The sequence below is a fragment of the Astyanax mexicanus genome, chromosome 14 (assembly GCF_023375975.1).
Source record: "Astyanax mexicanus isolate ESR-SI-001 chromosome 14, AstMex3_surface, whole genome shotgun sequence".
Classification (NCBI taxonomy): Eukaryota; Metazoa; Chordata; class Actinopteri; order Characiformes; family Acestrorhamphidae; genus Astyanax; species Astyanax mexicanus.
Window position 1 is genome coordinate 358,188 of NC_064421.1, and position 11,813 is coordinate 370,000.

Sequence of the window (11,813 nt, forward strand, 5' to 3'; positions counted from 1 at the left end):
TCTAAGGGTTCTGTAGTCCTGAAGTCTAAGAGTTCTGTAGTCCTACAGTCTAAGAGTTCTGTAGTCCTAAAGTCTAAGAGTTCTGTAGTCCTGAAGTCTAAGTGTTCTGTAGTCCTGACGTCTAAGAGTTCTGTAGTCCTGAAGTCTAAGAGTTCTGTAGTCCTGAAGTCTAAGAGTTCTGTAGTCCTAAAGTCTAAGAGTTCTGTAGTCCTAAAGTCTAAGAGTTCTGTAGTCCTGAAGTCTAAGAGTTCTGTAGTCCTACAGTCTAAGAGTTCTGTAGTCCTGAAGTCTAAGAGTTCTGTAGTCCTAAAGTCTAAGAGTTCTGTAGTCCTGAAGTCTAAGAGTTCTGTAGTCCTACAGTCTAAGAGTTCTGTAGTCCTGAAGTCTAAGAGTTCTGTAGTCCTGAAGTCCCAGAGTTCTATAGTCCCCCCCCTGTGCTGCAGTTCCTTTGTTTTAATGTTCTACAAATGTTTTATTTGAAAAGGATAAAGTTAAAGAATATTACGTGTATATATTTACATGCTGCTGATTAATAGTGTGTGTGTGTGTGTGTGTGTGTTAAATGAGTGTGTATATGAGGTAAATATATGGTACACTCACAGTGTAATGTGAGGACAGTCCTGTATCGGCTCGTTTTCCAGCAGACAGTAGGAGGAGCACAGCTTCACGTTCCGGTTCTGGATCATCAGGAACGCTGTGATTCCGTGTTTTCCGGACACTCTCAGCGCTCCGACCAGATTCCGGACTTTTCCCGCTTCCTGCGGACGATCGCCGCCACGTCCTGCTTCAGCGCCGACACACTCTGCTCCAACTGCTCCCCAAAATCCTTCAGCATCCGACCGTGTTCATCTACAAACAACCGCAGCCCCAGCAGATCCTGCTCCTCCTGCAGCAGCACACACATATATTACACACATATATATATTACACACATATATATATGCTTATCTACAAACAACTGCAGCCCCAGCAGATCCTGCTCCTCCTGCAGCACACACACATATATTACACACATATATATATGCTTATCTACAAACAACTGCAGCCCCAGCAGATCCTCCTCCTCCTGCACACACACACATATATTACACACACACATATATATATATATATATAACACATATATATATTACACACACACGTTCCTATATATGTGTGTGTAATATATATATGTGTGTGCTGCAGGAGGAGAAGGATCTGCTGGGGCTGCGGTTGTTTGTAGATGAACGTGTGTGTGTGTGTGTGTGTGTGTATATATATATATATATATATATATATATATATATATATATATATATATATATATATGAGGTCAGTAGTGGGCGTGTCTGAAGTAAGTAGTGGGCGTGTCTGAAGTAAGTAGGGGGCGTGTCCGGGCGGTACGTACGCTGGGGCGGTGTCTGCGCAGGCGCTGTAGTTGACCCCTGACGGAGGTCATACTGTGGTAGAAGACCTTCAGCGCTCGGGCGAAGTCTGCATCACAGCTAGTCCTCAGACTGCCCCGCCTCTCCTGCCGGCCACGCCCACCATCCACACCTGCAGACCAATCACAGAGGGTCAAAGCTGGTCAAGATTATTAAAAACCACTGTTTACATCCCATGTACTGTACTGATAATAACATATATATATATATATATATAACATAAATAGCAGCTGGTGCCAGAAGGCAGTGTATACAGAGTCTATGTACAGTATATATATCTGTTATTATCAGTACAGTGATGGCGGCGCTGGGAGCTGAAGCTAGTAGTATTATGGGATGTAAACAGTGGTGTTTAATAAGCTTCTTCTGCACTTTTTAAGTTATTAATGCCTCGTTTTAAATGTCAGGACTCTCCGGATTCTAGTAAGGAGGTGTGGAGCTACTTTGAGCTGGATAACGGTGTAAAAAGTGATTTATCAGGGTAAATTATGCCCCGTATCTCCCAGTCTGAAGGGTGTTTGTTGGATAAACTGTTAAAATTTCTGGATCTCTGAACGCTGTGGGAGAACGGAGGTGAGCTATTCATCATAAGAACTTTTATCATGTTTTACTACAATAAAAGAACATTTTACACCAAAGTTCTCCTCCTTTAAGAGTACTCAAGTATTCACATACATATTGTGTTATTGCGTAGTGTGTGTGTGTGTGTGTGTGTGTGTGCTGACCGTGTCGAGCTGAGTTATTGAGCTGTTCTCTCAGGGCGCTGTTCTCTTTTCTCAGAGCAGCGTTACTGATCCTCAACTGCTGCAGATCCTGATTCAGAGCCTGAAGACTAGAACTCAGATCTGAACCATCTACCACCTAACACACACACACACACACAGAAAGAGAGAGAGATGAGCTATAAAATTGTTAAATTCCTCTAAAATCCTCTTGTTCTTGTTGTTTGTGAAATACAGCAGGTCTCTGAGTTGTTTATGATGCTGCACATGATGAAACTCTTCCTCCACCTCTTCCTCATTCTCTGCAGCAGCTAGTAAAAAAAAATATTCAGAAAAACAAAACGAGTCGATCAGGAAAAGCACCGTGTCTACATCAACCCGTGAATTAGTATTCATGGTCCCGCCTACCTCAGCTCGGGACCGCCCACAGGCAGAGCTTACAGCTAGCTTTGTTTACAGCAGCTAGTTAGCGTTAGCTATCTTGTGTATGTAAGTAACTGTAGGTTTAAATTGGATCTCCAGTGGATTCTGTGTTTTTAACAGAGACCTTAAATACTATACACTATGGAAGCGTGATTTGATAAGGAAGCTCAACTCAACAGAACACGGGTCAAAGCAGCGCCGTTCACATCAGATTTTATGATATAGAACGTTTTTAGACTCTGGAGCTTCGACGTGGTGAAACTGAGCAATCACCGAATCACCAAGTCTGAGTTAAGAGTTTAGTAGAGTTAGTTAGTTTAGTAGAGTCTGACGTTAAGTGAAGTTTAAGGGTTCTGTATCTTTATAACTAAAGCTGTATCTCTAAAATAATTTAGTCCTTTGAGTTTTAGAGCTGTAAACTTGACTGTGGGGGGAAGACAGAAGGTAGGCGTTCTGATATATTTGCATGTATGAATATTCATGAGCAAGAGCCAAAACCTGTCTGTCTTTCTTCAGAGACACTAATTCAGTGAACTAAAGCAGGGTTACACAGAAACACCGGAGCACTATTTTTTTTCACAAAAAAACTAAAATAACAGCTCACATGACTTCATTCATACTAAACATTTTAAAATGAATAAAAAAAAAAACGATGTAATGAGATCTTTGATGAATGTCATGCTGTTTAATGCTGTTTTTACGTAAAGTGTAGCGTAAATGTAAATCTGTAATCCCGACAGAGATTAATCACTATAATAATAAAGTGATTATTAATGTTGTGTTAGTACCGTGTTATCTGGAGCGCTCGCTCTGTCGATGATGATGCTCCCCTCCGGAGTCTTCCTCACCCCGTCCAGACTGCACCCCAGATCAGAGCATCCCTCTGTCCAATCAGAGACACAGAATTAAAAATTATTTATATCAAAATCTACAGAAACAGAACTGAAACTACCGATTTATTATAGCAGGAAAATGTCAGATTGAAAATGTCATAGTTTACTTTTATTTATTTATTATTTTAGCCAACATTTTCTTTATTGGTTTTAACAAATTTTTATACTTTTAACACTGTTTACAAACACATTCATACACAAAACCTACTGAGAAAAACACAGAGAGAAAAGAAAGAGAAAGACAAAAAAAAAAGAAAAAGAAAAGACATTAAAACTTTAAGATTAGATTTAGATCTGGGTGTATGACAAATAAATCAGATTACAATTAGATTTAATTGGGTGTATATGTAATAAACCGGATTAAGTTTAGATGAGTGTATAATTAATAAACTGGATTCAAATTAGATTTAGATCAGATCTGAGTGTATATGTAATAAACTGGATTAAGATTACATTTAGATCAGATCTGAGTGTATATGTAATAAACTGGATTAAGATTAGATTTAGATCAGATCTGAGCGTATATGTAATAAACTGGATTAAGATTAGATTTAGATCAGATGAGTGTATATGTAATAAACTGGATTAAGATTAGATTTAGATCAGATCTGAGTGTATATGTAATAAACTGGATTAAGATTAGATTTAGATCAGATGAATGTATATGTAATAAACTGGATTAAGATTAGATTTAGATCAGATCTGAGTGTATATGTAATAAACTGGATTAAGATTAGATTTAGATCAAATGAATGTATATGTAATAAACTGGATTAAGATTAGATTTAGATCAGATGAATGTATATGTAATAAACTGGATTAAGATTAGATTTAGATCAGATCTGAGTGTATATGTAATAAACTGGATTAAGATTAGATTTAGATCAGATGAGTGTATATGTAATAAACTGGATTAAGATTAGGTCTGAGTGTATATATATGGTATGGGACCCTCACCCTGCAGACCCCACAGCTCCAGAACCAGGGCGCTGCTCTGCAGGTGGATCAGCAGGTCGGGGGAGGTTCTCAGAGCCGTGAACTGAATCCGGTAATCCAGAACCGGGTTCACATTGTGCCACACGGCCGGAGTGTAGAGCGGCTGAGGAGAGTCGAACATCTGAAACCTGGAGATCAGATAAAAACATCAGTAAAAGCTACAGTGATCAGACTGTTATCCCTCCGGTTCTGTTCTGGGTCAAACTGTTTAAAGATCCAGTAAAAATAATTAAAAGTATTTTTTCAGTGTGAAACATCTTTAGCTTGCCTTAATTAGCATAATTAACATAAAAAAGTATATGTAAACAGAACATCTCACATATTTGCAGCCACTCAAAAACTACAAAAACTAAAACTTAATTGCGATGTTGTGTAAAACTATTGTGTTTTATGTTTATATATGTCTTTCAAAAGTAATAATAAAGTAGTGAAACTTTAGAAAAGTTTGAACATGTATTTTTCTCTGTAAAACGAGTGAATTATCCTAATTAAATCATTACCTGTTAGAGGTAAGGAACACCATTGCACTAAATACTGATAGAATAATTAGTAATTGAGTTAGTAATAAAATATTTACACTGCTTCTTTGGATTTTTGGGAGTTTTATACCTATTTTTTAATAATTAAACACATGCACCGGCTCAAACTGACCCAGGAACACCGTTGCTGTTCCTGATAATTGAATATAACAGGAGGATTAAACAGCTATCCAGCTATATAGCGCTAGCCCAGATTAGCCTGGGGAGATATTATCTGATTAAACATTATGCAGTATTTTGTGCATCTAAACCCCATTAAAAACATCTTCACAGAGAGTGTAGGACTGATTTAGCCCTCCGGTTCTGTTCTGGTTTTAAAGTTTAAAGATCTAGTAAAAATAGTTAAAGGTGTTTTTTTTTCAGTATGAAACTTCTTCTGCTTCCCTTAATCACTGTAAACAACATATAATATAAAAAATGTAAGAAATGTACTTTTAAAATAAGTGAATATCCGAACTCTTATTCTGGAAGCTGGAACAGATGGAGTTACTGCTGTTACTCTCTACTGAGCAGCATTTACACACTTTCATCATCATAATAACTAGAAAAAACACAGATAAAACACAGAAAATCAGAGACTGTAAAAAAAGATGGACGCCGTGTCGCGGTTTTCATTCATTCAATAAAAATGAAGCCAAAATCTTCCTCCATGTTGGCGATCCTGAAACACTAGTCTGCGCAGTAGAGACCAGAGGAGGGAGAAAGACTGTGGAGAGACCGCCTACTCATTTAAATAACCCCGCCCCTGAGGGCTGCCTCGAGGTCACAGGCTGCGGAGCGGAGCTGACGGTCTGTTATTGGCCCCGCCCATAACCAGCCCTTTTACAATAACCACACCTTTTTTAAATGGAGCTTAATAACGTTTTAAAAAACGAATTCTGTGGGGATATAAAAATTTAACAATATAAGCAGAGGTTACACTAGCTGCTGCATTTAAATCATGGAGGAAGAATTACAGTATATTAGAAAAAAACGTGATTGAAAGTTGTTCTGTTTTGCCATTGAAACCTATGGGGATGGGTGGAGTTACACAGCTTTCTGCAACCGAACAGCAGGGGGCGCCCGACCTGTGGTGGCTTCACTTTTGAGAGACGATGCTCTGTCCAGCTATACACAGTACAGTCTATGGTTAAAACTATTAAAAGTAGAAGATCTTTCTTTTCTTTAGAGAAATTACAGATACAGAAGTCAGAGAGCAGTGAGTACTGTTTCTACACCTTCAAATAAAGACTCTTAGAAACTGGAGAAAAAAAACTGCTACAGGAAGACGTCTGGCTGACCCACATGGAAACAGCAGCTTTAGCCTTTAGCTCAGATTAACATGATTAAGGACTGAGACTCAGTTTCAGCAGAGAAGAGAAGAATTAATCTGACAGATGAAGAAGAACTGCAGTAATAAAGTTAAATTAATAATAAACACATACAGCTCTGCAGCTACTAGATTAATCAACTATAGGGATGATCTGAATCTGTGGTCCGGAGGCGTAGATTAGCCTCTTAGCATCAGTGCTAACTGAAGGGCTTTATGTTATAAATGATTGTTGGCTATATTAGCCGGTTGTAATGAACAGGAAATGTGTTGTCGTTGTTTATTTGGGTTATTAGTTTTTAGAGGAACTGACCCGATCTGAACTCCACGGTTTCGAGCCTCTTTAAGCCAGCGGAGTCCACAGCACTGATCCAGAACCAGCAGGAAGTCCAGACGCTTCCCCAGCAGCTCTGTGGGGTCTATCAGGATATCATCCTCACCCAGCGGCCTGGACAAAGAGAGAGAGAGAGAGAGAGAGAGACATATATATATTTACACATTGTACTTTTCGCACAGTAAGGTGAACAGGATCTTAAGGTGCATTAGTAAGGTGACACTAGTAAGGAACAGGGGTTTCACCATATTTTCCTTATAATTCAGCCGATCTCAGTAACGTTACATCTGTATGTGCAGCTCAGTAAATATTACCCATATCCAGTGATAATGTGTGTAAATGTGTGACTCTCATCTAAACACTTTTTTCGGAAACGAGTAATCTAACATGTTTCTATTCCCAATCCAGTAATCAGATTAAAATTACTTATCAAATTGACTGAATTACTTTTATGGTCATTTTCCTTAGTAAAAAAATACATATATATTTTTGTTTCTTCGTCTGAGGGAGTCATGTCTGATATTACAGCATTAAACTGCATAGATATGAGCAGCTAGAATCACATGGATACGGAGAACAGCTAGTTATTATTAGGAGAAATTCTGAAGCACTGTGTATTAATTATATACAACACAATTATACCCAAACAATTCAATATTTATTTCCAACTTACATGCCTATCTAATATTTAAATTGTATTTTTCATTGGACTAAGTTTAGATTTAGATCAGATTCAGGTGTATATGAAATAAACTGGATTAAATTTAGATTTAGATCACATTTAAGTATTTAAATTGCAGTATTATATATATATATATACACAAACATTAATTTAGGCATTTTCCATTTTACGTCAACAATAATAATAACAAGCTTTCTTGTCGTCAGTAACTAACAAAGTAATTAATAAAGTAACTTGTAATCTAACTTAGTTACTTAAGTTCCTTTTTAAAGAAGTAATCAGGTTATTTTTTTTTAAGGTAACTATGCAATCACTGCGCATATTAATCTGTATTTATAATTATTTATTAATATTATTTCTGAACAGAATAACAATCCCACACTTCATTCTGTGTTCAATTACTTTTGCAACCATTTCTTTGATATCTACATTTAGATAAGCCTAATAATCAGGGTTCAGCAGGAATGTTACCCACAATCCCGCAGGGCTGCAGGGGATGAGCTGGGTCTGCAGGATGGCCTCCTCCGTGCCCTCGGGTCCCACCGCCTCCACCTGCTCCTCCACCCGGATACGGAAGGGGAGGGACTGCAGCCACAGGTGAGCCCCGCCCAGGTGCAGCGGCTCCACGGGGTCCCAGAACGGGTCCCGGTCCCGGGAGAGAGGGGGCGGGGCAACGTCTTCCTCGGCCACGCCCCCTTTCTGCTGCCGATACACCTCCTCCATCAGGAACTTACGGTTAATGAACTTCACCTTGGACCACACCCACACCTGTACACACACACACACACATACACACACACACACACACACACCTGAGTAACAGGAATGAAAGTAACAGAAATACATTTTTAGCATAAAATTAGCAGAAACATGAAAAATAGCTAAATGGTGGCTATGCTAATAGCTTGAGGACACTGATCACATTCTAGTGTTTTTCCCACAATTTGTATTTTAAAAATAAACCAATAAGATGAATGTAGGTAACAGGACTGAGTTCCTCAGTCATCGATACAATAAGATCAAATATACAGAAAAAAAACTAATGAGGGAACTTTTAAATGTTGGTCTTCCCATGATCTTTAGAACCAGAAGCAGCTGATGATGTCACTTCCTGTTGTAGATGTGACTTCCTGTTGTAGAATGTTCCAGATGTTCCAGATGATCAGGGTAATGTGTTACAGTAACAGGACTGAGTGAAACACAGGGACACAACTAAAATGTGTATTTTATATATTATATCTTAAATATTATGGAATTTTTATTATGAAAAAAATATTTTTTAAAGCATAGATGAGATTTGGATTTGGAGTCAAACAAGAACGCAAAAAATAAAAATACATCTCTGAAGGATTTTAATAAATATATTTGATGGTAAAGTTTATAGTTAGAGAGTGGGGGGGGAGAACGGGTAACTAGTGCTATTTTTCAGTGTTCTCTAAGTAGATTTTATTAATGTTTTAATTACACATCTTACTTTAGCAATAAGGTCATTGTACAAGATACTGTGCTTAATAACAACATTTATTTTAAAGTTATTTTGTGTCGCAATTGTACATGTAATTTCCTGCGGACAGAAATGGCACCCATTCAGTGGAATGGCCCAAATATATATATATAAAATATATATAAAATATATAGATAAGGTAAAGGCAGTAGTGAGGGAGAGGGTAGGAGATCTGTGGGTCAGACAGAGCTCAGATTCCTGAAGTAATTACATTACTTTATATTTAATTACATCTGATCATGTTTACAGAGTTATACTGCAGCTCAAACACACATCACCTGATCCCTACAGATCACCTGATCACACCACCGTCCAGATCTGAATAAGAGATCAGATACAGTGGGGTGCAAAAGTTTGTGCACCCCTAATACTTTTCCTGATCTTTCTTTATAAATCACTGGTTTTTTTTCAGATTAACGTTTTCAGTTAAATATATCAGATATCAGACGTGAAGAAGTGAAATAAAGTTTATAGGATTTACAGAAAGAGTGTAATAATTCTGTACACTAAATCAGGCAGGAGCATAAATGTGTGCACTCTTGTCGTTTTATTGATTTATTTATTGAGCACTGATTACTGAAACACAAAATCACATGGGTAGGTTCGTTGACCTTTGACCTACAGAACATACACAGGTGTTTATTTGTTGGTTTGTTTGTTTTGTACTCTGTCAGCAACATATTGGCTATTTTATGGCATGGTTATGGCATGTTACTGACTGTTTTTAAGCATCAAAGACTTAAATCAGTTTCTTTATATGAAGGAAATTAAGTATTTTCTGGTGGAATGTTTTCAAACAGATTTCATATTTGTAACCCTATAAAAGTTATTTTTAGTGCTTAAAAAATAACTTTTATAGGACAGGGCAGGTGTTTTTGGCCTGCCACCCCCCTCTTTTTGGAGGAATTTATTTATTATTTATTCATATTTATTATTTAATCATTTATTTATTTTATTTATATATATCGTCGCTGTCCAATGAAAAACACTTGTCTCCATTTTTGGCGATTTTTTGTTTACTACATAATTTGAACAGACAGACTGTACCTAACAATGTACCAAAATTTCATGATGAACAGACCAATAGAAACTCTTCAAAATGACCTGAAATGAAGCCTTTTTATATTGACTTCCATTAAAAGTTTACAAGGTTTTTTCTCTCTCCTGTAAAGCTGCTGTTTTGGAGATACATTTTTTGGACAGTGACGATATATTAGATATATATTTTAAGCAGATACGGTTCAGGGTTGGAGGGACTGGGGAGTGAGATGCAAAAGGGGGTACAAGTGGGAAAAAAAACAAAAAAAACAAAAAAGAAAAGGAAAGAAACAGAAATATATATATATATATATATATATATATATATACACACACACACACACACACACACACACATACTAAAATATGGCTAAACAGAAAACACAATCATGGACATATGTGCAACTGTACTAATGACTGCTACAGTTTATCTTGTGCTGGATTATTGTGTGCTTTACTGTAATGTCTGAATCAAACTGGGTCTGAATCTGTGTTTTTGGTGTGTTTACCTGCACAGGTGAATCAGTTTAATTATGATTTTTTCTGAAGAGCGGCAACATGGAAGCCTCAAAACAAAACTCTCAAATGAGCTAAAAACAAAGACTGAGCTCCTATTGGCTGAACAGGGGCTCAGTCTGTCCAATTAAAACAGGCCAGTATCTCTTTACTGTCTGTAACCCACATGTTTATATTATGAAATGTGATGATAAATGTTTACGCTGATTAAAATGTGAAGCTTGAGGATCACCTGTTTACTCTCCACACTCGTCACCCTCACCACGATCTCCTTCTCCAGGTCGTGACCTTTAGAGTCGGACATTGCCAGATTCTTAATCTCCAGAGTAAACTCCACCCCCTGAAACACATAACGTTTATTATACATATAAACTAAAAAACTACCTAATAAAATATAAACCCCTGATTAGAAATACTGATAAACACAGATTTATTATCTCAGAGAATTTGGGTGTTAAAGTGATTAAAGCATTATAAATAAACATAGATAATAAATATTTATAACTTGGGGAAGTCAGAAATTAGACTGTTAAATTGTACCATTGTTATTTTATTTTATACAATGTATGGAGATCGTGAACAAAATGGATTTTTTTTGTATTATCTGTTTGTCTTTGATGGACTTTTCCAATAAAAAATAAATAAATAATAAAATAGTGATGTAAGTGTGATGTTATAGTGATGTAAGTGTGATGTAAAAGTGATGTAATAGTGATGTAAGTGTGTTTACCTTGTTCAGCTCCTGACTCATCTGATTGGCTTCGGTCACCATCGGCATCAACCTGATATAATCATAAAACACCGCCAGCAGACTGGGGTCCGGCTGGAGTGTCCCTACATACACACAAATACACACACAGCACTTACACACACACTGCAATACACTACTATACACTATAATACACTAATAAGCACCCAGTACAAAACAAAGGGGTGGAACTGCTGTAGGCTGAAATAATGAATGGGAGGAGCTAAACTGCTGTAGGCTGAAATAATGAATGGGAGGAGCTAAACTGCTGTAGACTGAAATAATGAATGGGAGGAGCTAAACTGCTGTAGGCTGAAATAATGAATGGGAGGAGCTAAACTGCTGTAGGCATTTTGGTTTAATAGATTTTCTTATGTTAATACTGTACATGTAATTGAGTAATTAATGTAATTAAGTAATGTAATGAATTGCGGCGTACTCTGGCCCTGCTCTTCACACAGTGATTGGATGTTGACGCCCTCGGCTGCAGCCAGTTCAGACTGGAAATAATCATAATCATAACGAGTCCAGTCCTCCCCGCCTCGCTCCAACGGGAACCCCATATACAGATACGTACTGTTAGAACCCAGAACCAGCCGGTCCTGCAGAACCACAACACACACACACACACACACATTATAAAAACACACACACACATTATAAACACACACACACATTAAAACCA

The 11,813-nt window shown here is 37.4% G+C and overlaps 1 protein-coding gene across 1 annotated transcript in view; it reads right to left on the reverse strand.

Annotated features, from left to right (window-relative positions):
- Positions 1-548: 548 nt before the first annotated feature.
- Positions 549-11,813, reverse strand: part of kif28 (kinesin family member 28) — a 30,436-nt gene continuing 19,171 nt past the window's right edge. The window contains exons 14-23 of the mRNA XM_049463487.1: positions 11,568-11,730; positions 11,111-11,214; positions 10,613-10,720; positions 7,798-8,090; positions 6,620-6,754; positions 4,420-4,586; positions 3,358-3,452; positions 2,150-2,285; positions 1,388-1,536; positions 549-886 (exon numbers count right to left, since the gene is read on the reverse strand). Coding sequence (XP_049319444.1) covers positions 722-886; positions 1,388-1,536; positions 2,150-2,285; positions 3,358-3,452; positions 4,420-4,586; positions 6,620-6,754; positions 7,798-8,090; positions 10,613-10,720; positions 11,111-11,214; positions 11,568-11,730 — 1,515 coding nt within the window. The 3' untranslated portion in view covers positions 549-721. The remainder of the gene's footprint in view (positions 887-1,387; positions 1,537-2,149; positions 2,286-3,357; positions 3,453-4,419; positions 4,587-6,619; positions 6,755-7,797; positions 8,091-10,612; positions 10,721-11,110; positions 11,215-11,567; positions 11,731-11,813) is intronic.